This window comes from Glycine soja, chromosome 10, assembly GCF_004193775.1.
Source record: "Glycine soja cultivar W05 chromosome 10, ASM419377v2, whole genome shotgun sequence".
NCBI classification, from domain to species: domain Eukaryota; kingdom Viridiplantae; phylum Streptophyta; class Magnoliopsida; order Fabales; family Fabaceae; genus Glycine; species Glycine soja.
Genome location: NC_041011.1, coordinates 24,017,758 through 24,044,452, shown reverse-complemented (window position 1 = coordinate 24,044,452; position 26,695 = coordinate 24,017,758). Strand labels below are relative to the sequence as shown.

Sequence of the window (26,695 nt, the reverse complement as noted above, 5' to 3'; positions counted from 1 at the left end):
AGTTTGTTCAATAACAAACACTCCATTTCTGATTTTCGTTTTCTCTCTATTCTCTCTATCTCTATTCCTGAAACCTTTTAAAAAGCAACCTCAAATGGCAATTTAGTTCTTTTTCTTCCTCATGTTTACCATTCACTTAGATGTTATTACCATACTCTTGCCACATAAAGATGCCTCTATTATTCTTTGATCATGGATTCTTAACATAACTTAATTCTTTCCAAGAGTCCCTTAAGATAAAAAGAACGTGATTGAACTTTATTTGCTTGAGCTTGTGAATGGGTTCCCCACATTTGTAGTCTTTTACAAGTTGATTTTTAGCAAGTCATATAAAGCTACATAAATTTCACAGAATTTAGATAAGTACTATATCCTTCCATTAGAGTCTAGATGTTTACAGCTTTAACCTTCTATCATCTGTATTTAAATGTGCGATAATACTACTACCACCACTAGCAATTATTATTTGATTATACTAATCTTATTTACCCGTTTAACTATATTTAGCATATTATCATTATTATTTAAGTAGGGACTGGTATATTACAATTTTTAAGGATTGGTTTGAGCACTTCTAGTTATGAACAATCTAGTTGACAATGTCAAGTAGTGTGAGTGGGTGGAAGAGGTGTAGGGGCTGTTACCGAATTACTGGCATGTGTGTGGGTAGCTCACAATTGATTATATATTAAAATGAAGGGTGATAAGAGCAGTTTCTTCTCAAGGTAGCTCACAATTGATGAATTATTATAAAGTATAAACTATCAAGACCAACTATGTTTTTAAGGTGCCCCTCATGAAATTTTTATGATTTGACAAAACAGAACTTGGCATTAAATTTGAAATAGGCAGTTATATTTAGCTGATTTACTGACTCAAGAGGCACAATGTGGGTCTTAGGTTTTTCGAAATACACCCCCTCATGCTCGACATTTATGGGCTTAGTGTGTGGATAACATGGTGGGTTGCCCTTTAAAGGATCTAAGATAGGCTTTGGGACCATCTTGGACCTAATTCAACCCCAAAAGTTAGCTCATAGGGTGAGAATTGCCCCCCCCCCCCCAACTTAGATACTATATCTTTGCTTTCTGGAGGTGATTCCTGTCCTCTAATTCAGGAATATCCGCGCCCTTACCAATTGGTGCTTTCATTGATCCCTCTCATTGCCGACAGCACCCGTGCCCATACCCTTTCTCGTTTAGAGGAGGCCGTGACCCTCCTAACCCAAAACCAGAACACCCTCACCACCACTCAAAACGCCCTCCACTCCCGGCTAGACAAGGTTATCTCACGCCTCCAGTCACTCAAAGCTTCTTCCCCAGCCCACTCACTGCGACCTTCCCCTCCCCGATGAACCTCGATGTCCCTCAGTTTGACGGTAGCAACGCACCAGCCTGGATTTTCAGGATAAACCAGTTCTTTGATTATCACCGCACCCCTGAAGAGGAGCGCCTCCAGGTAGCTTCCTTCTACCTTGATGGGGCTACCTTGAGCTGGTCATCGTTCCTACAGGCCCTCGAACTACGCCTCGCTCCGTCCCTCTATGACGACCCCCGTGATGCCTTGTTCAAGCTTTCCCAACTAGGCACAGTGTCCGCTTACCTCGTCGAGTTTGAGTCTCTGGCCAATAGGATTGTGGGTTTACCCACCCCTTTCCTCCTCAGCTGTTTCATTTCTGGTCTCTTGCCCGAAATCCGCCACGAGGTTTTGGCCCTGCAACCCTTGTCCCTCGTCCAGGCGGTGGCTCTTGCCTACCTCCAGGAGGACAAACTTTTCGATGTCCGCCGTTCCTCTTGTCCCAAACCACCTCCCCATATCCCTCAACCCATCACCACCCCACCTCCGGCCACAGCGTCTCCCCCTCTTTTGTCACCTCCATCCAAAACCACTTATAAACGACTCACCCAAGCTGAAATGGTGTCCCGTTGTGAGCGTGGCTTGTGCTACAACTGCGATGAACGCTATGGTCCCAATCATCACTGTCGAGCTAAGTTCTTCCTTCTAGTTTCCTCTGAGGAAGATGATGATGCCTAACCACCTGACCCCCCTGACCCTTCTGAGCCCATTTCCCATCACCACCACCTACAGACCACAACCCTACCCAGCTCAGCCTCCACACGTTGTCCGGCCACCCGGCTTCAGCTACATCTAGGGCTACGACGTCATCATCCTCGTGGACGGTGGTAGCACCCATAACTTCGCCCACGACTGATTGGCTTATTTCCTCCACTTGGTTCCCCAATCGATCCCTGCCCTGGCCGTCATGGTAGGCAAATGGCACCGAGATCAAGTGCGACAAGGTTTGCCACAATGTCGCCGTTCCGATTCAGGGTCGAGTGTTTACCCTAGACTTGCACGTCATGGCGTTGGGCAGTACTGATATAGTCTTAGGAGTGGCCTGGCTCAAACTCTTGGGCCCAGTCACCACTGACTATTCGCACCTGACCATGACCTTCAAATATAACAGTGAGCCCATTACTATTCGGCATCGATCTTGGCCCATTTGAAATACACCACGGCCAAGTCCGACTCCTGGTCAACACGCACAGGGTCGCAGCCCTGTTTCACATCAAGCTCCAGGAATGAAGTCTAGCCCCTTCAGCTTCACCTTCCACACCCCCTCCATTACGTCCTCTTCTCGCCAAATTTTCCCACCTCTTCCAAACTCCGACCCAGCTACCACCCCCCCAGCCAACAGACCACGCAATTCACCTAGAACCCAACTCAAAACCGGTCAATGTTTGTCCTTACAGATACCCTTACTACCAGAAACGGGAGATTGAATGGCAGGTGGACGATATGCTCCGGTGTCAGCTCATTCGCCCCAGTCGCCGCCTGTACTCCTCTCAGGTGCTGCTGGTCAAGAAGAAAGACAGGACATGGAGATTATGTGTAGACTACCGCGCACTAAATACGATCACTGTTAAGGATCGATTTCCACTCCCAACCATAGACGAGCTTCTCGATGACTTGGGCAACTCCTCTTGGTTCTTGAAAATGGACCTTGCTCAAGGCTTCCATCAAATACATATGGTGGAGCACGATGTTCCCAAAACAGCTTTCAGGACGCACCAAGGACACTATGAGTACGTCGTGATGCCATTTGACCTCTGTAATGCGCCGTCCACGTTCCAAGCCACGATGAACAAATTATTTCGTCCATTCATTCGCAAATTTGTGCTCGTCTTCTATGACGACATCTTGGTTTACAGTCGAGATTTCCAAGCTCATCTCGAACACCAGGACTGCGTTTTCCAAACTCTACAACAGGGTGAATTCCATTTGAAATCTTCCAAATGCATTTTAAGCCAACGGCTTATTGAGTACCTCGGCCACTTTGTATCCTCCTAGGGAGTGGAACTGGACCCCTCCAAAATTAAAGCTATGTTGCAATGGCCAGTCTCATCCTCTCCCAAACAGTTGCGCGGGTTCTTGGGCTTGACCGGGTTCTACCGGCGATTCGTCCACCACTACGCCCAAATAGTGGAACCACTCACCCAGCTTCTATGGAAGGACAAATTTGCATGGTCCCCGACGGCTCAAGCTGCTTTTGACAACTTAAAACAGGCCATGAGCGTCACACCAGTGCTAGCCCTGCCAGACTTTAGTGTCCCCTTTATTGTCGAGATTGATGCCTCTGGTTTCGGCATGGGAGCTTTGTTGATGCAGAGGGGTCACCCAATCGCTTATTTTAGCAAGCAATTCTGTCCTAAACTGCTTCGATCATCAGCATATATCCATGAACTGCACACCATTACCACTGTCGTGAAATGTTGGCGTCAATATCTCCTGGGCCATGCGTTTGTCATCCTCACTGATCATAAAAGTCTTCGAGAATTAATGACCCAACCTGTGGAGACTCCAGAACAGCATGTGTATCTCGCGAAACTCCTTTGCTGCAATTACACAATCCAATACAAGGCAGGGCACAATAATGTGGTGGCGGACGCACTCTCACGCCTACATGAACCTAGGCATACGACGGAAGTTTTTTTGATTGTCTCCATGACAGGGGCGCATATGAACCTATGCATCGGAGGAATTCCATAACTTTATGTATCGCGATCGCAACGAGCCTTTGCAATGCCCGGAGTTTGAGATCAGAGACAACCTCTTGCTTTACCAGGGGCGCATATGGATTAATCGAGCCAATCCCTTCATCCCTTTTCTCCTCGAAGAGTACCACAAATCTCCGCTAGGTGGTCACATGGGGCTGGCCAAGACTCTGTGTCGTCTTCGACAAAGTTTTTTTTGGGAAGGCATGCGCCGTGTCGCACAACAATACATCAAGCAATGTCAGGATTGCTTGCAAACAAAATACAATACCCAGAAACCGGCGGGCCTCCTCCAACCAATTCCGCCACCGTCATGACCCTGGGAAGATTTGGCCCTCGACTTCATTACTGGGCTACCCAATTCGCACGGAGCCACGGTCATTATGACCGTCGTTGATCGGTTCTCGAAGGGCCCCCATTTCGGGTCTCTGTCGTCCCACTTCATGGCCCATACGGCGGCCCAACTCTTCATTGGACTAGTTTCCAAGCTCCATGGGTTCCCTCGGAGCCTAATCTCCAACCGTGATCCTATTTTTGTGAGCAAATTCCGGCGGGAACTCTTCAAATTATGAGGAACCAAGCTGTGCATGAGCACAACTTACCACCCTCAGAGTGATGGTCAATTAGAGGTGCTCAACCGCGTCGTCGAACAATACCTCTGCAGCTTTGTCCACGACAAACCGACCAAATGGAGCAGATTCCTCAGCCTTGCGGAATGGTGCTACAATACCTCCTACCATTCTTCCACTGGCTTATCTCCATACGAGGTCACGTACGGGAAACTGCCGCTCGGAATTCCAGACTGCCTCCTTGGTTCTTCCGCCGTCAAGGCCGTCGACTTCCTTCTCACTTCCCGCCAAGATATGTTCAACGCCCTCCACCAGAACTCGAACGTTCCCAAGCACGAATGAAGAACTCGGCTGACCACCATTGTCGACAGGCCAACTTCGCAGTTGGCGACTGGGTCTATGTGAAACTGAGACCTTACCGCCAAACATCAGTCGCTGATAAGTTTCAGAAACTTAGGAAGCGCTTTTATGGCCCGTATCAGATCACCGAATTAGTGGGCAAGGTAGCTTTTCACTTAGCTTCGCCACCAACTGCTATGATTCATCCCGTGTTCCACTGTTCAAAGCTTAAGCCCCATCATGGCCCCCTTGTAACAGCACAATCCCTTCCACCATCTTCATGGGACAACAATCCTGTGATAGAGCCGCTTGCCATCTTGGATCACAAATGGGATGATCAGGACCCCTCGGTACTGTCAGTCCTAGTCCAATGGGTTGGTTTGCAGCCCGAGGATGCAACTTGGGAGAATTGGGCCGATCTCCAAGGAATCTACCACCTTGTGGACAAGGTGCTTCCGGAAGGAGTAGGAGATAGAGTAGCAGCTACAAGACCCAAGCGGACCATTAAGAGACCACTGAGTTAGGAAGAATACATCCACTAATCACTCAGCAACAAAAACAGAAGGACAATTTAGGAAACTCACCTTTAAGTAGTGTTGGCCTTCCTCATTGTGCGTATCTCCATCGTGGGCATGTTTAGCACCTTCGGTTTTGCTTGTCCCCCAAGGATAGTAATTAGTTTTGGCTTGTCCCCTGCTTGCCGGCAAGACTGTTAGGATTAGTGTTTATCTTTTTCATTTCAAACACTATAAATATATGTAATGAATCAAAAGGAAGGTAATGAGAATTTCAGCTATTCTAATTTCTTATCTTTGCTTTCTGGAGGTGATTCCTGTCCTCTAATTCTGGAATATCCGTGCCCTTACCAAAATTTGTGGGAGAGCTGACAAGTGATAGTGCCACAAGAAATAATGTCATCCTCTGGCTTGAAAGCGTCCGAACCTACTACTGCAATCATGAGGAAACTGTATGCAAGAGCAATATGAATGTGGAAATTGAGTCCTTGATCACGAGCATAACTAGAAGTGGTTTGAAAATGCCGAAATGGACTTGTAATGGAAGGTTGCATTGGATGATCAAACAGTTAGATGAAGCTTGAATGCTGGAGTATCTTTAGTGGGAGCTTGCGCAACATTAATTGACAAAGCATCTAAAAACGTGGTGTTCATAAATTTGTTGATGTGAACCTTGTATCAATAACACCTGATTGTGCTACTATATAGGTGGGGTGGCATTGTAACAGCCTCTGGCTACTGCCAGTTTCATGTAGGGTGGTGGGAGTTGTCCAGAATTGCTCTGCAGAGATTGACTATATCATGCTGAGCAGAGATTGACTGTCTAGCAATAAAGACTAAACGTTTACCTTCTTTTCTTGTTGAGTTATTTTACATTCTTGTTGTTCAATGCAATTTCAAAGGTATAACCAAGTTCTAACACATTTGATTTTGTATCTATTACAACAACATTAAATTCATATCTCATTCGATGGGATTCACTACATGGATCAATTCAAGTTATTAGGCACCATCGCAATTCCTTTTTGATGATTTCTTGTAAATTTTTCTTAGGTCTTCCTCTACCTTTGAAAAAAGCATAATAAATGTTAAAGGAGTTACTTAGTAAAATTTGTCAAACTGAAACATTCAAGATCTTTGCTTTATATTTTTTCCCTTGATGAGTTACTTACCTAGGTTGTTTAAGTTAAGAATTTGACTTATACACCAATTACCTCCTTTTAGTCTTTACTTGTTTAATTGTGTATTTTGAAGATTCTTTCTTGTGTCTTTATGTATTGATGTTAGCATGAGGTTGTAATTTTTATTTTAAAGAGCCATCCGTCTTGAATGCACTAAAGTCTAGTTCTATTCGTTAGCTTCTTATCTTGATATTCATTGATATCATTCGATAAATTCAGAGGTATGGAGATGTGAGCAAGCAAAGACTTGATCGTGCTATACTAACTTTCTTACAGCATCTTAGAAGGTGTTATATTGGTGATCAGGCTGTGTATTCTTCCAAGGTAGGAAGGAGATTGGAACCTATTTTCCTTTCAAATTTCAAATATTGTTAACAAGGACAAGTCTGTTTCATTTTCTTGAATTTAATTGCAGCAGTTATATACCAGGCTATCTGAACTTCTTGGACTGCATGATCATCTCCTACTACTAAATGTTATTGTGGGAAAGATGACTACTAACCTAAAGTACTACACTAAGGTGATAATTGTAAACATAATAATCTTTTGCATTGCTGTTATTATTAATCTCACAGCATGAGAATTTCTATGTGCAGTGCAAGGAGGTTATTGATCATACCTTAAATCTCTTTCTGGAAATGACATCTGGGTTAGTTTGGTTCCATCTCAACTTCCTTGGAGTGATATCATTCATTATTTATGTAATTTTATAATTTGATTGTTATATATTTTATTGGGTAAGGACTTTGTTTTTGCAGATACATGTCAGGAAAACTGCTTCTTAAATTGGATACTGTTAAACACATACTATCGAATCAGAATGTGAGCTGCCTCTAAATCAATAAGGACAAGATGCATTTTTTATCTCTGTGTTGCTCTTTTGCTTTTGTGCTATATACTGTTTGAAATTATATTGTTTATGTAGGGAAGAAGAAAAGGAGAGAATAAAGACTCTAAATAACACCGATTGTGTATAATGATTATTACAAAACAAAATGCATTACTAAATAGTGCTAATTCCTATTTATACTGGTACTCAAAATCCTATTACTATTTAAATAAGAAAACAAACCATGAAATATAATGAAAAAATGGAAGTCACTACTTTGAAAATCTATTCGCGACCAATTATCCCCAGGAATGTCTATGGAATCATATGCAATGTTTGTAAACCTCGAACATATATACATTACGGGATACTACGCTTGGAAGGTTCAAGCCTTTAAAAAAACACTTGGAAATAAAATATGGGAATTATATTAGAGGTCGTTGTGAGTCAAGCACAAATGATTGTTGAAAAAATATGGGAATTATATTAGAGGTCATTGTGAATCACGCACAAAATGATTGTTGAAAAAATGAGAAGTCACAAAGCAGCAATGACGTGTGATAGTGACTGCTGATTGATTGCCAGCTAGAATAGAAGTCTTCAGTCAGTAGAAAATTCACTATTGGAAGAACAAATGAACACCCTAAAAGAGTCTAATGGCACAGCCAGGTATATCGACCGCACTGAATGCCTAGAAACAGCTAAAAGAACTCACCAGGTGTTATGAACAGCAAGGATAATCCTAGAATTCGAGGACTAGGGTCCTCCCAAAGAAAGGATTAAGAGAGGAAAAGGATTCTATTATTTTCTCTGTTCTCTATTACATACTAAGCATCCCTTATATAGAGGCACTAGCCAAGGGTGCTGCTATGGAAACAGAAGGTGCTAGAATGCGAAAAGAAAATAACAGAAAAATGGAAATGGCGACAATGCAGTGCTTCACGATGGGAAGCAACATGCCGACAGCATATTCCCTATGAACAATATCCTCCTGACAGCTCAGCACCCTCTAACAGATTCTGAATCTGTTAGAGGGAATCCACCAGGTGCTTGAGTGATTCTGCTTTTGGGTCGTTGGTTTGTGCCCTCAGTGGTGCTTTTGCTGGTTTGTTTTCTCCCTCCTAACATTCTCTGGCCCATCAAAAACACCTTGTTGTCAAGGTGTTGGGGCTTCAAACCATGACTTCCAAAAGTAATACCGGTATCCCAAGGTCTGTCCAGACGAAATACACCTGGTTTAGCTGCTGTCCATAGTGCTATTAGAGTATGCTGTTTGTCAACTGTGAAAACAGCACCTATCTTAGAGTTGGTTAGAATCAGTTAGAGTTGGTTAGGTTCTGTTAGTTACAATCTGTTACAATAATAGAACAGAGGTCTATATATACCTTTTTTATAACCTTCTGTAATCATGATAATCAATAAAATTAGCCTTTATGTTCAACAAATTTTCTCTTCTTTCTCTTTCTCTCTCAGTTTATTCAACATGGTATCTAGAGCCATTTTTTTCAAATTCCTAGTTCCTTTACAAGGTCCTATGTTCTGTGTTCATGACTTCCGCTCCTTCCAGTTCAGTTCCTCAATCATTTCCCAACTCTGTGGCTGAAAAACTTGATAATTCCAACTATCTTCATTGGCGTTAACACGTTGAACCAATTATCAAGTCACACAGATTGTAACATTTCGTGGTTAATCCAATTATTCCTCCTCGTTATCTCACAGAAGATGATCGTGTTGCTGATCATATCAACCCTGATTATGAAGCCTAGGAAGTCCAAGATCAAACACTCCTGTTATGGCTGCAGTCAACTCCTTCTAAATCAGTGTTGTCGCGTGTTCTTGGTTCAGATCATTCCTATCAGGTTTGGGATAAAATTCATGAGCATTTTAGCCTTCACATGAAAACTCAAGCACGACAGCTCCGCACTACCATGAGAGCAGTTACTCTTGATGGCAAAACAATTGAGGAGTACTTGCGAAAAATCAAAGGGTTTGTGGATGAACTTGCTGGTGTTGGTGTCCCTGTTCCTCATGAGGAATACGTTGACGCGCTGCTTGAAGGACTATCGTCGGATTACGCGTCGGTGGTTTCTGTTATCGAAAGCAAAAAGCGAACTTCGTCCATCGCAAAGATTGAAGCGTTGCTCTACGGACATGAAACTCGACTCATGCGCTACAACAAAGAAGCACAAGTCATGAACTTTGCTTCGATAAATTACACACAAGGGTGTTTGTTTCCAAACACCTATAAAACCGGTGGTTCTCGCGGTGCATATGGTTGTGGTGCCTTTTCGGAACGTGGTGTGGACTGTGGTGGTGGTGGCTCCAGTTGAGGTCATGGTGGTGGACGATTTGCAAATTTTCAATGTCAAATATGTCTCAAATTTGGGCACACAACTAATGTTTGTCATTTTCGGTCTGATGTGACCTTTCATCCTCATGAATCTTTAACTTTCATTGATCCCACTACATTATAGCCTATCCCATACTCTACTGGTTCAGTCAGAACCTCAAACACCTGGGTTAATTCGAATTCTAAGAATTTTGGTCTAAGTCATAGTCAACTCAGTGCCATGCTCACTAGTTCAACCTCTCAAGGGAATGGGCAAGCTAGTACCACCTAGATTCCAGGTTCTGGAGCCCGCTTTCATGTAACTGGAGACTCAAAATATTAAACCATTCACCCACTTTGATGGACCAGATCAGATATTCATAGGCAATGGTGAAGGTTTAAGTATTTCTAACATTGGTTCTGCATCATTTATATCTCCTAATGATGTTAGCATAACCTTTAAACTTCACAAGTTACTACATGTTCCTTCAATTTCGAAAAATTTGTTAATTGTTAGTCAATTTGCCAAAGATAACTTTGTTTTCTTTGAATTTCACCCTCATGTGTGTCTTGTAAAATCTTAGGAAACCAATAAGATCCTTCTTAAAGGAGTTGTTGGTGCTGATGGACTTTACTCCTTTCATAATCTCAAGCTTCAAGAGCGTCCTTCACTGCTGATGTTTGCTGTTTCAAGTGCTGCCTCTCCTAGTTCAGCTCTCACTATTAATAATAATAGTTCTACTGTAATATGTAATTTTGTTTCTTCTTCTCTTAGTATTGCTAATCTCTAGCATGCTAGGTTAGGGCATTCTAATGATCATGTAATGAAACTTGGTCTCAGTCATTCTAATGATCTCTGGCATGCTAGGTTATGCAGTTTGGTTTTATTGAAAGCAAAAGTGATTCATCTTTATTCATTTTTCGCCAACAAATGCATGTTGTTTTTCTCCCGGTCTATGTGGATGATATCATTCTGACAGGTAGTTCACCTTCACTAATACAGTAGATTACATACAAATTAAACACTGCTTTTTCATTCAAGCAGCTTGGTCATCTAGATTATTTCCTGGGTCTAGAAATCAAGTATCTACCCAACAGTTCTATCCTTATGACTCAGACCAAATACATTAGAGATTTACTTCACAAGACTAACATGGCTGAAGCTCACTCTATCTCTTCTTCAATGGTATCCAATTGCAAGTTGTCTCGACATGGTGCTGATGCATCTTGTAGTAGGTGCATTACAGTATGCTACCCTTACTAGACCAGAGATAAGTTTTGCTGTCAACAAAGTTTGCCATTTATGGCTGCTCCTTTGGATTTTCACTGGACAGTGGTAAAAAGGATATTAAGGTATCTGAAGGGCACTTTGTTTCATGGTTTGCTTCTTCAACCTACATCTGTTACAAAGCCCTTAGTTATTCGAGCTTTTTGTGATGCTGACTGGGCATCAGATGTGGATGATAGGCGCTCTACCTAAGGGACTGCTATTTTTCTTGATCCAAACTTAATCTCTTGGTAGTCTCGAAAGCAGAAAGTTACTGCCAGGTCTAGTACAGAAGCTGAGTATCGCAATATAGCTCAGACTTCAACTGAATTAACTTGGATTCATACTCTGCTAACAAAATTGCGAGTTTCATTCACTACTGTTATTTTTTGAGATAATCAGAGTGCAGTTTCTATTGCACATAATCCAGTTTTTCACAGTTGTACCAAACACATGGAAATTGATGTCTTTTTTGTAAGAGAGAAGATTCTGGCCAAGCAGCTTACTATTATCCATGTTCCCACTCTAGATCAGTGGACTGATATTCTCACCAAGCCTCTTTCTGCATCGCAATTTGAAGTTCTTCGAGGCAAACTCAATGTGAAGAGTGTTTCTCCTAAAAACTCTTCCCCTTGAGTTTGAGGGGGGTATTAGAGTATGCTGTTAGTCAACTGTGAAAACAATTCTGTAAACTAATTGTAAGGGTTGTTAGCTTTTGCTAACAACACCTATCTTAGAGTTGGTTAGAATCAGTTAGAGTTGGTTAGGTTCTGTTAGTTAGTTACAATCTGTTACAATAACAAAACAGAGGTCTATATATACCTTTTTTATAACCTTTTGTAATCAACTTTTGATAATCAATAAAATTAGCATTTATGTTCAACAAGTTTTCTCTTCCTTCTCTCTCTCAGTTATTCAACAAGTGCAAAGGCAGCTGGTTGGCGCTTGCGTGCGACCATGGCAGTCCAATAGGACTCAGGTCCCATCTCAAACAACGCCATGTCTCTATTTTCCCAAGGCTTGTCATGAGGAGCTATTGCATGGCCATTATGAAGAACAGTGCTGAAGAGGTTGTCGAAGGAAATGGCGGCACGAACGTGACTAAGATGGGGAAGATGAAGAGCAGGCATAGGAAGCGGAGCCGGCAAGGGTGCAAGGAATGGAGGCACAGTTGGCATGGGAAGCAGAGCCAGTGATGGTGCGGGACTAGGTTGCATGGGTGTTGAGCATGGAGGCAGAGTCGGCATGAAAAGCAAAGGCTACGGTGGTGATTGCTCGGAGGAAGAAGATGGGAAGTGTTGAGTAGCATTGCGAAGGGCCAACCGCTGAAGAAGGTCGTCAAGTTTGGTGGGCATGGTGTCTACGACAGCGGTGAATTTGAGTTGACTGGAAGTAAGTTCTGCGATGGCCGCTTCGATGCGGTCCATAGCAAAGTCAGCCATTGATGCTCAATGAAAGCACCAAATTGTTATGAAGAGCAAGGATAACCCTAGAATTCGAGTACTAGCCGATACATTGTTGTCGTCCCGGGAAACCATGTTTGCTAGTCTGCAAAAGAAATTGATAAAAGCCCAGGATCGAATGAAGCATTTTGCGGATAAGCATCATAAAGAGGTTAGTTTTGCGGTGGGTGATAACGTGGTGGTCAAATTACGACCATACCGCCAATCCTCAGTCACCAGAACGTGGTGGTCAAATTATGACCATATCACCAATTTGCGGTGGGTGCACCCAGCAACACCCTTCCATTAGTGGTTATTGTACCTTTTTGCTTGTATTTGTCTGGTTGTGCCCTACAAGTGCCTATGTATGCAGTATGCACCATAGGAAGAAGATAAGAAGAAAATATTTAGCCTTCCCTCTCTGTGTGTATTTCTCTCTCTTCCTGCATATCTAACACCAGGCATGAGTGGTTAATACACTACAGAATGCAGTCTGTTGGATGAGGGGAATTAATGAGGGAGGATGTGTAAGATGATGATATAATAGGGACCTGCAATATATTAGCACATTAAGTCCCTAATTTGGCAATTTTTGGGTGTTTTAACTGCATAAAAGTGAACTATTTAAGTTCTTATCCTGTAAACTAACCTTTTAATATTCATACTAATCATCTATGAAAATGGCTATCCACTTATAATTTGTTTAGACCACTAACATATGGGATTAAATTGCATCTGTTAAATGTTTCATTTTTTTGTGTATAACCTGGAAAGAGGTTTGAATTCCATTCTTGACCCCAATTTCCCCTTAGAACCCACCTCTTATGTGTCTGTGTGTAATTAATATGTATATATAAAAGGTGAAATGGTACAAATAAAGGGGATATTAAGATTTTCTCCCGAACAGAGACAAAAGTAATTTAGAATAATGAAATGTGCTTACTGGTACAATAAAATTGTGCAATCCCTCTGCATATTTTACATGGAAACTGGCTTGAAAATACATTTTTTGCCAAGTTTTGTATCCAGTATATGGGTTGAGTCTTGGGTTTGAATTTGTTGACAAAAACTCAAGTCCCTCATCAGCTAGAGATAAGGCCACAATAGAATGTATAAGTGGGAGACAACTCTCACCCTATGAGCTAGCTTTTGGGGTTGAGTTAGGCCCAAACCCACACCATCTGGTTTTGAACACTCCAACAAGCAGCTGGTTTGCAAAATAAACAAGGCAATCTATGGGCTTAAACAAGCCCCTAGGGCCTGGTATGATAAACTTAAGCAGACTCTGCTCTGCTGTTTCATTTCACTCCCAACAAGTGTGATCCCTCCCTATTTGTATACTCTACGGCAGCTTCTAGGGTGTACATCTTAATTTATGTGGATGATATCATTGTCACAGGAAATGACTCTAGACTGATTAAAACACTGGTGACTCAGCTAAACAGTGTATTTTCCTTAAAAGATCTTGGAGATCTTGATTACTTTCTAGGGATTGAAGTCACTCATCATACTGATGGGTTAGTCTCTTACTCTGACTTAGTCCTAGTATCTTAGGGATCTACTACTAAGACAAAGATGGATGAAGCTAATCCTATTGCCTCTCCCATGGTTGGAGGCTGCAAACTGTCCAAGTCTGCTTCAGAAAGGTTCTCAGATCCCACACTTTACAGGTCTGTGGTTGGGGCAATGCAGTATGCCCACTATAACGAGACCAGAAACCTGTTTTTTTGTGAATAAGGTGTGCCTATTTATGTCTAACCCTTCAGAGCAGCATTGGCAAGCTGTCAAAAGAATTCGCAGATATCTGAATGGGACTATTTCTCTGGGATTGAGGTTACAGCCTTCTAAATCTGCCAGTTTTAATGTTCCAAGCATACTGTGATGCTGACTGGGCTTCAGACCAGATGACAGGAGGTCAACTTCAGGAGCAGCAATCTTTTTTGGACCTAATCTAGTGCCCTGGTGGTCTAAAAAGCCGAAAGTTGTGGCTAGGTCCAGTACATAAGCAGAGTATAGAACCTGGCTCTTGCTCCTGCTGAAGTGACTTGGATTCAGACGTTGCTGTCCGAATTGCAAATCAGACACACTACTCCAGTGGTTTTGTAATAACATGAGCACAGTGGCTCTAGCTCACAACCCAGTTCTGCACTCCAGAACCAAGCATATGGAGCTTGAACTATTTTTTTGTTATAGAGAAGGTTATGGAGAAGAATCTTCAAGTCATTCATGTTCCTGATGCTGACCAAATATGCTGACATCCTCACCAAATCTTTGTCTCCTTCCAACTTCACTGTTTTCTGGGACAAGCTCAAAGTTGTTGACAAAACTTTGGTCAACCCCTCATGAGCTTGCCAGGAGGGTATTAGAATAGATGAGTAGAATTACTCCCTGATCTGTTATAATAGATAACCTCAACTAACCTTAGGTTAGTTAGTTACAATCTCATGAGCTATGTTTGTTATGATAGATAACCTCAACTAACCTTAGGTTAGTTAGTTTTCACTGTGAGTTACAACAGTTTAAATACTAGAGATGGAACAGAATTCAGTTGAGTTAGTTAATATCACAAACTCCATTTTTGAAGTTTGATCTTTTCTCTATTTTCCTTTTTTGAAATCATTTTATGGTACCAGGGCCTATCCTAGGTCTATTAAACAGGCCACCCACCATGTCATCCATGCACCAAGTCCAATAATGCTGGGCGTGAAGGGGTGTGTTGGAAAAAACTCGACTCCCACATCAACTAGAGATAAAGCCACAATAGAATATATAAGTGGAAGGCAACTCTCATCCTATGAGCTAGCTTTTGGGGTTGAGTTAGGCCCAAACCCACATTCTAAGAGAATTGCACAATTATTAGAAGCCGGATATCAAATCTGTAATATTTTTAAAATGCATCAGCAAAAGGAATATGTGTAATAGTCAGAGTAATTGACTTGATTTTTTGATTTCTGTATATAGCATACCTGTTCTTATCAGCAAAATTTTAAGGAAAAAGTTTTCTTCTCTTTTCAGAGGGACCAATTCCCTTTCATAGAAAATTGGGAATGTTTCCGCAGCAGAACAACCCTGTACTATACTATTGGCATGCTGATATTCTTGGAAGATAGCCTACTGAAATTTAAATCTGCAATGGAACCTTTCTTACAGGTTGGTAGCTTTTATTTGCCACAATAAAGCATGCTAATGTTGGAAATAACAATTTGACTGACCCATAATGGCAACAATTATTCTGACTCATTAATCTTAAGAAATTGTAGTCTTTTACAGTAATTGTACGAAACATGTACTTGGAAAGTGTATTTTTGGTGGCCTTGTAAATATAAATAGCTACCGAGTGCATAGTGACTCAAGCAATTCACCAAATCTTCCTCTCTAATTTCCTTTTTGGTCAATCTCTTGACTAATCTGTTGTGATTCTGTCTGTTTTGATTTTCCATTCATTAGAAAAAATGCAATGTTGAACTTTGGAACACATTTTCTTTTGATATTTAAATCTTCTTTTCAGTTTTCTTTAAGTTGAGCCAACTGGTTAAATTAAATCTTTTGGACAGATATTCATCTGATTTCAATAATAATTTTTAATTTTCTTTTTATCTTGCACAAGACACTGTTGACATCTGTGGACAAATAAAGCTCAAAACACATCCTCTAGTGTACCCTTTTAAGCATGATTTATTTGCAATCAACTCCTAATTCAATTAAATCCTTGAAATCAATGTTGTCCAGTTTGTTCTTTTATCTATAGTTTATTAGTTTGTTGATAAGGTTATTTCTTCATGAGTCTTTTGTGACAAGGGTTCCTTGTCACACCTCCATTACAGTGTGCCTAATAAATTATGCACTGTACAACACGGTGTTGTCAATTTATTAATGATTTTTACATTCTAATTGATTCTTTTTTGTTTTTAAATTGTAAGGTTTTTGTTAGATTGGAATCAACACCTGAAGCATTGTTCCAATCAGATGCTGTAAAATATGCATTCGTTGGGTTGATGCGGGACCTTCGAGGCATAGCAATGGCTACTAATAGGTTGGCACTGATTAAAACGTCAGAAACTTTGTTTTGTTTACAAAGGCCCTGTTATGATGTTAACAATGTTCATTTATTTTGATTATTCTTAATTGCTTGTTAACAGCCGTAGAACGTATGGGTTCCTTTTTGATTGGCTTTATCCTGCACACATGCCCCTTCTTTTGAAAGGAATTACACATTATGCTGATATTCCAGAGGTTTGCTTAATCCTTTCATTTTCAAGCAAATTATAGGGTGATCAGAAAATTGCCATACAATTGAAGGAATAATTTTATTTTCTTAATTTTACTGTAATTTTCATATTTTTGCATCATTTAATTGTGCTGCTATTTGACTAGCTATACTCTAATCTTTAAGTGAATACAAGAAAGAAGTAGTAGAGACGAGGATGTTAAGATCAATGTTGTCAAACTTGTAACTTGGAAGAGGAATGGAAAGGGGGATAAAAGATCGTAACACAACTCATAAGATATATATATATATATATATATATATATATATATATATAACAACACTGATCAGGCCCAAACACAAACAAAGGATAATAGGCCCGGTGGAAGATAACGTGGGAGACCAACATGGGAAAGCTATTTTAACCATATTCCTGATTTAACTACAAATTGTGATTATATTATATTTTAAATCAACAGTCAAGATTTTTTTTGTCTTTCTATTTTTTTATTTTCTCTTTATTTAACTCTTTTTCCAGATTTAATCTTTTCTTTTTCTTCCCTTGTCTCTCTCCTCCCGCTGTCCTTTTCCCTTTATCGTTCTTCATCTTGCACCTACCACCATGCACTGCCTTCGGAGTTACAGAGAACTCATTCATCAGCTATGCAGGCATCCGGCGATGGCGATTGTGGCATAGGGGACACGGATACAAATGTCTGACGACGGTGATGGGTACGTCTATTGACGACAAAGAAAGTGTTGAGAACACACCGTAGAGAGGAAGATGTTGGATCGAGTGGCCTCGAAATAATTAAGAAGGGGGGGTTGAATTAATTATTAATGTGCCTTGACTAATTAAAAATTATTTTTCTTAATATTACTAGATTCAATTAGGCTTTACTACTAAGTTATGAGAAAGTAAAGAACAAAAACAATAACTTAGACAAAAGTAAAGTGGAAATAAAAGTACACAGCGGAAAAGTAAAGAGTGTAGGGAAGAAGAAGAAACACAAGATTTATACTAGTTCGGCAACAATCCGTGCCTACATCCAGTCCTCAAGCAACCACCGGTTTTTGAGATTTTCAATAACCTTGTAAAATCCATTACAAGCAAAGATCCACAAGGGATATACCCTCCCTTGTTCTCTTTGAACAACCAAGTAGATGTATCCTCCACTTGAACTGATCCACAAGAGATGTATCCTCTCTTGTTTTCAGTATTACAACCCAAGTAGACGTACACTCTACTTGTACCACAAAGGATGTATCCTCCAATGTGTTAAGACACAGAATTCTTAGGCGGTTAGTCCCTTGAATCTTTGTAAGGGGAAACAAAAGATATCTCAGGTGGTTAGTCCTTTGAAATCTTTTGTTTAAAGGAAAGAGGAAGAATCAAAAGAATTCTCAGGCGGTTAGTATTTTGAATCTTTTGGCAAGAGGGAGAAGGAAAAAAGAAGAATAACACAAGTTTTTGGACAATGAACTTTTCTTAAATAAAGAAAGTTTTGAACAAAAACTCTTAGAAGAATGCTTTGAATGGATGAAAGAAATCTGAAAGTTCTCACTTTAAAATTCGTGCCATGGTCACATATTTATAGCTATTTGATGACTCTTGAAAAAACAAGTTAAAAGTTATGACTCTTTTGAAAACTAGTCACTTTAAAAGTTGTGACTCCTTTGAAAACTAGTCACTTAAAGGTTGTGATTTTTGAAAAAATCTTCAGAAACAAGTCACTTTAAGAATTGTGACTTTTGGTAATTTATTTTTCAAAATAAGTCACTGGTAATCGATTATCATCATAGTGTAATCGATTACACATTAACAGATGTGACTCTTCATGTTTAAATTTGAAAATCAAAACGTTTAGAAATACTGGTAATTGATTATAAGTATTGTGTAATCGATTACACAAGTTTGAAATGATTTGAAAATGTTTTATCACAAGTTGTGACTCTTGAAATTTGAAATCTAACGTTTTAAAACATTGGTAATCGATTACATGATTATGGTAATCGATTATAGCTTTGTAAATCAGTTTGAAAAGAATGTTGGCTACTGGTAATCGATTACTGCCTTCTGAAAATCTATTACCAGAGAGTAAAACTCTTGGTAAAAGATTTTTCTTTGAAAAATTCTCTTGAACAAAATTGTGTTATTCAAAATATTTTGAAAAACTCTTTTAATACTTATCTTAATTGAGTTTTTTCTTGATTCTTTACTTGAATCTTGAATCTTTATTGAACAACTCTTCGATTCTTGAAACTTGTTTGACTCTTGATTCTTGACTTGAGTCTTTGGCATCATCAAAATAATCTTGAAAAGCATTGCTTCCACAAAAGAGAATGTCTTTGTTCATCCTAGCAAAAAAAGATTGAGGCGGAGCGATGATCCTCATTTTTCTGCTAAAACTCGCAAGTTGCAATCCGCAAGTATTCCGCACTGGTAGTGATATTTTGTGTGAGTTAGCACGCAGACCTCCCAAAACTCTTATGATCGCGAGTATACTCACAATTTTGACAACACTGGTTAAGATGGATGTGTGGCTACTCAAGGAAAGACATGATATAAAATGGTTATATATGAGGACATATTGGTGTGACATGAATTGAGCAAAAGATGATGGAGAATTGGTTATGCTGGTTTGATCACATGCAAAGGTTATTGGAGGCATTGGTGAGACTTAAGAGTATATCAAATGAGCTTTTGTCCGGTCAAAGATATGATTTGATATGTTTTAATTACAGAAGTTTATTATGGGACTATTTCCCTTTTTACTCATTTAGTTTCCATATTTTGTAAATCTCCTTCATCGTAAATAAGAGTATTTTGTGTGGTTTGATAAGACAACACACAATAGTAAATAATTTTTACATGTTATTAGATCAAGGTTGAGGGAATAATGAAAAATGTGCTCTTGAGAGGGCCATACTTCCCGGTGTACCTATCTCTACTTTTCCTCCTACTTCCGACAACCTATTTCCACATTCTAGTGGACCTTTCTACTTGCCGCAACTTTTCCAATGATCTTTCACTTGTTTCCGCTTTCTGCCGCTCCGCTCCTTTCGCGTGAACAGTAATGCATACGCTGCGAGCACTCTTACACTGTCATCTCGCCGGTGTGACCCTTGGATCAAAAGCGCCTCTCTCTGGTGAACCCAATGTAGTCAACCACGACCCCTTCCACCACCGCATGCATTGCCATACTCAGTGCATGAAGTCATGTGTCTGCATGTGTCTGCACCGTTGCTGTTTTCCACATGACGCATCCTCTAGCAGCTTCCCCGCCGTGCTTCTTCTTCGGTGAAGCTATTATGGCTTTGTTTGGCTCGGTTTGCATATGTTTGGCTGATCCCCAGGCCGTGTTTTGCTTCTATTACCACTTACAAATATACCTCATGTTTGCCCATGAGTACTCTGATCTCCAGTGTGACCACACCACCGTCTTCATTTCTTTTCATCAACCTGTTTAAGCTTTTCCAAATACCGTCACGATGACCATGTGCGCAACCAACTCAACACACCGCCGCAGCAACCCCACACAGGGCCCTTTTCCTCAAGAGAAGTTCACACACACGACACGTCACACTAGAACCTCCTCCTTCTGCCTTAGGGCGTGCTTTATTCATGGGTGAACAATACCCATTGCCACTATGGGCCTTCATTGGCTGCTGCCGAGTTTTATTTGGCACCATCTTGGTGATCTTTGTTTTTTAATAAGTAAACAATCTTGGTGATCTTTCTATGCACTATACCGGTATAACATTGTTGAGGTCAGCTGCTGCTATGTGTCACTATCCAGGATTTGTAACATTGGCGAAGGGCTAAATGGTGACCATTGATCCTTATATCTGACTCTACATACAAGGCTTGGTTATGGTTTTAGTTTTATTTGTCACCAACTCCTGAATGCAGGAGGAAATTTCTTCACTAATAAAAAAAAAAAAGTGTCTGGAAAATATGACATTCCTGAAACGATTGGAAGTAGGTGGGACTTGGGAGTCATGGGACTACTGCTCATGCTAAAAGAACTAACCAAGCCTCTTTGATGTGTTAACTTTTTCAAGAGAGCGTCCTGGTTCAAGTTAAAACTGTTACATAGATCCAACTACCTGGTCTTGAAGGGAATAAGTCACTCAACTTTTGTAACAATAACTTTCTTGATGTTTCTCATTCCCTCTTAATAAAAAAAATGCTTGGCTAATTATACCACTTTGAAAAGAAGGTATTATATAATTCATGCCTATAGGGCTTATCCTGTACATCTTCCATTTCAATGTTACATTTTCAGTTTCCGTACCCTTGAATACACAATTAAATGCTGAAACAGCCATGCTAATATTCACTTCCAGTATTTAATAGAGATAGTTATCATTGTCACACTGGAGGGATGTTTAATTTCAATAACATGATGCAGGTAACAACTCCTTTACTGAAATTCATGGCTGAACTGGTTCTGAACAAATCCCAGCGCTTGAATTTTGATTCTTCTTCTCCTAATGGGATACTACTTTTCCGAGAAGTTAGTAAATTGATTGTTGCTTATGGATCAAGAATTTTGCCTCTTCCTAATAAAGCAGACTTGTACACATCCAAATACAAGGGAATATCAATTTGTTTGATAATTCTTACAAGAGGTACACGCCTATATTATGACACATTACTATAGCTCTCAGTCTATCTTACAAGAGGTACGCCTATATAAGATGTAGTTGAAGGGACTGCTCTATTAGGAGCATGAAGTCATTTAGATTTGGGTCTAGGTAACACTGTCAGTAGATCTAAACAACAAATGGTAAATACAACTTTAGTTCCACCACCTTTCAACTTGCTTTTTACTTTCCTATTATCTTTTTCTCTCCTTTTAGTAATTTTTGTCATAATTTATGTGGAATTTTATTTCAGCAGTATGGAATTTATTTATAGGTATGTCAGAATTGTAAAAGGTAATAGAAGTGAAAGGATAAATTCTCAGTATATTTTTATTTCTGAGAATGTGTTTTTGGGTCTAATACAACCCCAAAAGCTAGCTCAAAGGGTGAGGATTGTCCCCCACTTATATATGCTATCTTGACCTTATCTCTAGTCAATGTGGGACTTGGATGTTTCCCAATGTTATTTATTGTAAAGGTTGGTTTTGCAATAATTGATTACTTCATTAACACTTACAGTTATTTATAATGTTATGTATTATCTGTTTATCCCTTTTGTGATCTCTGAAGCAAAAAAGAATTGAGTAAGCATTTTATGTAATAGTATCATATATATTTACATTGCCCGTGGATTTATTGTGGTTATTTTTCCTTTTTGTGGCAGCACTATCCGGGAACTTTGTCAACTTTGGCATTTTTGAACTTTATGGTGATAGAGCACTTGTTGACGCTCTTGATATCACTGTAAAGATCATATTATCAATTCCTTTGGCTGATATTTTTGCATTTCGGAAGGTATTACTCTATGCTATGTTCTCTAATGTGTTGGTTAACAATGGATGTTTTTTGATAAACTGAGTGAGAGTGAGAGAGAAAATGAAAAAACTCAATGAGTTAGATACAACAAAGGTATTTAAAGAGTTCTGACTTGAGAAACTAATCACAACTAACTCTAACTACCTCTAACTAACTTCTAACAAAATGTAAATTAACTCTAACCAACTTCTAACAGAATGTAACTACTTGGGTGCAGTTTAGTGAAAACTAACAGCCCTTACAACATATACACTGCTGTCTAATATGAAACAAAACTGTTTAGGCAGTTATGTACTTACATACTCCAATAGATGTGCTTTCCTCTGTTTTGCCCAAGTTGTGTTGTAAATTGTAATATATCTATTATGATATTTCAGTTTGTCTACTTAATTGTTTAATTGGTAACTATTTTTGTAATGATTATGCAATCAAGTTTGAATTACCATTTGGTTACTTGTTTTCTTAAACTGATATCTAGTCATTTGCATACAAGTGTTTGATCCTTTTTTGATTTGTTTTGTTTGTGCCTTTTTCCTTGTTAACATAAGTTGGGACAGACCTGATGTTTACAATTTTGTTTCTGAAATATAGCTAAAAGAACTGAAATTTAATGGGGGCTTAGTTTGATTAAAAAAGGAAACAATGATTGTTAGGGTTCTCACTGATGTGTACTGTTCACAAAGTTTTTTTTTCTTCTGGTCTGTTTTCCAGGTCGCAGCAGCTTACTTTGCATTCTCGGAGTCTCTCTTCAGTTGTCATTTGTCATTTGTCTTGAGTTTGGATAAAACTACATTTATGCTTGTTGTTGGATCTCTCGAATCTGGCCTTAAAGATAGCGAGAAAATATCATCACAGGTTTGTAATAGCTTGGCACATTTTTTAGTTATGATAATTCAATTTGGTATTAAATACAAATTTTTATTCATAAGCTAAATATCAACTTTTATATGCTCATGAATTGACAATGAAGTGAAATTTCTTGTAAGATGGTATCTGTGTAGTTGCTTACTCTAACTGCCTTTCGTGTATGTAGTGTGCCTCTGCTATTGACAACTTGGCTACATTTTATTTCACCCATGTTACTGTTGGAGAGTCAGTTACCTCACCTGCTGCTCTTAATTTAGCTGGACTCCTTTCTGATTGTGCTGAGCTTTTCTCTAGAGTAAGTTTGTAATTAGCTTACCATAAGGCTTAATTTTCATCTCGTTAGGTTTGAAACAATGTGGCTTACACTATTTCTTTGTCTGATATAATCATGTCTTAATCTTTTAATTGTCTTAAAAAAATTTCTTAGATATTGAGAACCCTATTTGAAGTTGTTATATTTGAGAACCGTGGCAATCATTGGACTCTTAGCCGAGCCATTTTGAGCATGATACTAATCAGTGAAGAGGTGATTACTTGACTATCCCATTGTTATTATGATTCACTTTAATGTTCCGTGTTCATACTGTTTAAGAAGCTATACACTTGAGTGCTTGTTCATGCTAATCTGGACACTCGAATTTGAATATCCATATAAATTCATAATAGGAGTATTTTAGCAGTTTTCAAATAAGGTTTTTGATGGTGTTGGAAGAATTACCACTAGGAAGCTTAAGCTTAATGATCAAAAGATTTTACACTATTGGATTGGACTTCACATCAATGATACTTCCTTTGTTTGTATAAAAATTGAATAGAAATATTGTTAGATAAGAAGGGAAAAATAGAAAAGCAGGTGTGTGGGCTACACAAGTAATCTGAAGGGGAAAAGGAGAGCAAAACTTCCCATACAAAACTACAAAACAAACACCTATAAATGGATAGGCCATAAAGGGAACCACCACAAATGTCACAAAACCTTCATAGGATACTTTCTCCCCACTAAACACCTGCAGCATTAGTGATACCCTAATACAAAATTGGGTAATGCAAAATTAGTTATTGTGTTTATCTAAGTTCAATGTATCTTTGTAAATAGTTCTCTTGAAAATAGTAGACTAGTGGTTATTTATTATCTTCGTAATCAATTTTATTATAAATAGATCACCCTGCTGAGTGGTAAACTCAAGCAAATTCAGAAAATAAAACCTTTTTTTTTCTCTTATCACAGTATAGGAGCATTCTTGCTTTTCCTTCCACCATATCTAAGTCTTGTAATTTCTTCAAAATAAAAAAGCATATTGACTTGCTAATTTTTGGTACAGATGTTCACAAATGTCAAGGCTCAAATTTTGGTTTCGTATGTAAGTCCAACGCTGTCTACGAACTTTATTGTTGTCAGCATATCTTGTTATTTAATTTAGCAGTATATTGGGCTTCCCTCTATGGGTATTCTCTATTTGTTCACCCTTGAGCAGAGAATTTTTGGTCTGCCAAGGTCAAGGCTATTTTCAACCAACTTCAGCAAAGGCCATTTTGGTTGACCTCACCCTTGAAATTATGCTTGTTTCCCTATCTAGAATACTGTGCATTTTAAATATTTGGTTCCATCTTTCTCACCTTAATATTTGTTAACGTCACCCTTAAGAAATATGAAGTTGAAGATTTCAAAACAAAAGCAAACAAATGCTCAAGAGTTTACTAAAGTTAGGCTGTTAACCAATCTTGTATTGTCTACACTGGTAGCATTTTTTGATATTTTTACTCTCAATAACAAGAATTTCAATTTTTAAAATCTGAATTTTCCTTGAATTATTTTGCAGCCACCAGACCTACACCAGCGGTTTTCTTTGTGCTTTACCAAGCTTATGACAGATGTGATGCTCAGCTTGGATTTAAAGAACAGGGAAAAATTCTCTCAGAATCTGACCAGATTCAAGTCTGAGTTTTGTGCCAAATAACTGGCAGAATGGTTTTAGCCAGCCCAGAAACAATATCATATCTGCTGCTTTTCTCTTTATAATATTTAGGTTCTTGTACATTGTTTACCATGATTCGTTTTGTTCTTTTGGGAAGGGGATTGGATTTTTTTCTTTTATCAGTGGTGGGGATTTTTTTGATGAAAGGTCTGCTGGCATTTATTGGCATACCTAACTAGAAAAAAGCAGGGAGAGAATATAGCAATTCCTATTTGAACAGGTATTTTTAGATGAATGAGGCTCAGATGCCCTGGATGAAACCATTAATCTTTCCCCATTTAAACTAGCTGAAAAATTGTTAAATTGGAAGGGGATTTGTAAATTGTAGCTACTCTATTCAGATTCCCAGAGCTTACAATATATGATATTATCTGTTAACACTTTATTATTGTCTTTGCAGTGTTATTACCTCTGGTTATTGGTGTTTGTCGTTTTTTCCTTCCCAACCTATTGATATTATACAAAATCAATGTATCATTAATATTTTCTTCACCTATACCATATTTAATAATTGCTCAAATATTTTGTTGCAAATAATGAAAGTTATATTAGAATATTTTAGTATAAATAAAATATTTTATGGACTAAATTTTTTTTAATGTGTTTTAACTTTAAACATCCATGAATACGAGAGACAGTTCATTTTAGTCTCCTAATTTAATTATCTGACTAAATAAATTATAAAATTTGAAAATTACTTTTGAAAGTTATTTATTATGTTCTAAAATAATTTAAGATACAAATAAATATTTTTTTTTTGCAAGACAAAAGAGAATTATATTATAGATATAGAGATAATAAGGTCTGTACAAGATGTACAAACTATGCAAAAGTAAGGAACCAAAAAGCCAAAAAGTTCCTAGTATACCCCATCCACAAAATAATATACTCCCTTGTAAGCTATATGTATTAGCTCCCTCTTTGTGTTATTAGCACAACATTTTAATCAATTGAGTTAATAAGTTAATTATGTTAAAAAATATTAATGTTATATATAAAATTAAAATTTTTAATGTATATTTAATACGCATAAGTTTACATAATAAATTTTGTAACAATTAATTTTAATTTAATAATGTATTTCTTACATATATAAGTTTTAAATAAAAATCATAAGTTTAATAAAAATTTATATATAAAAAGAAATATTATTAGATTAATATTAATTGTTAGAAAATTTATTATGTAAATTTATTCACTAGTCATCTCCATGATAAGGATTGTATATGCCCCCAATAGACCATGTGTTTTTGTCGTGTTACATTGTTAAAGATAATTCTATGGGTTATTTTTCCTGTACCATTCAAATTTCTTCTACACCCAACATATTTTTTAAAATTTCAACTTTAATCATTTTTATGTCTTCCTTCCTTCTTTCTTTTCTTCTTACACCTTTCACTTGCGTCTTTTTGTTGGTTGAGCTCCTCCTTTTGTGTTGTGGTTGGTTTCGTCGAGGTGCATTGTCGTGGTGGTTGGTTACCTGCTGCATTGAGTTCGTGATTTTTGTCGTGGTGGGTGTTGCGATGCAACAGTAGAGGAGGTTTTTTTTACATCTGCACACTGCAAACGATATGTGACATATAATCCATATGGTTTATACAAATTGGCAATCCGTATAAGTTAAAAAAATTATAAAAATTTATTTTTAATGTA

General features: G+C 38.6%; 1 protein-coding gene across 6 annotated transcripts in view; it reads left to right on the top strand.

The window, feature by feature from the left end:
• The window catches only part of LOC114370133 (exportin-7-A-like), a 94,450-nt gene extending 69,020 nt beyond the window's left edge, over positions 1 to 25,430 (top strand). For 4 of the 6 annotated variants that reach the window (XM_028327421.1, XM_028327419.1, XM_028327416.1 and 1 more), the window contains 14 exons: positions 6,879 to 6,983; positions 7,075 to 7,179; positions 7,256 to 7,308; positions 7,418 to 7,481; positions 15,542 to 15,676; positions 16,447 to 16,559; positions 16,666 to 16,759; positions 21,149 to 21,368; positions 22,048 to 22,178; positions 22,911 to 23,054; positions 23,233 to 23,361; positions 23,494 to 23,592; positions 24,389 to 24,427; positions 24,887 to 25,024. In XM_028327421.1, the coding sequence (XP_028183222.1) occupies positions 6,879 to 6,983; positions 7,075 to 7,179; positions 7,256 to 7,308; positions 7,418 to 7,481; positions 15,542 to 15,676; positions 16,447 to 16,559; positions 16,666 to 16,759; positions 21,149 to 21,368; positions 22,048 to 22,178; positions 22,911 to 23,054; positions 23,233 to 23,361; positions 23,494 to 23,592; positions 24,389 to 24,427; positions 24,887 to 25,024 (1,569 nt within the window). Of the gene's footprint in view, positions 1 to 6,878; positions 6,984 to 7,074; positions 7,180 to 7,255; positions 7,309 to 7,417; positions 7,482 to 15,541; positions 15,677 to 16,446; positions 16,560 to 16,665; positions 16,760 to 21,148; positions 21,369 to 22,047; positions 22,179 to 22,910; positions 23,055 to 23,232; positions 23,362 to 23,493; positions 23,593 to 24,388; positions 24,428 to 24,886 lie in introns of all 6 variants that reach the window. The other 2 variants (XM_028327417.1, XM_028327420.1) reach the window with 2 other exon arrangements.
• Positions 25,431 to 26,695: the final 1,265 nt, after the last annotated feature.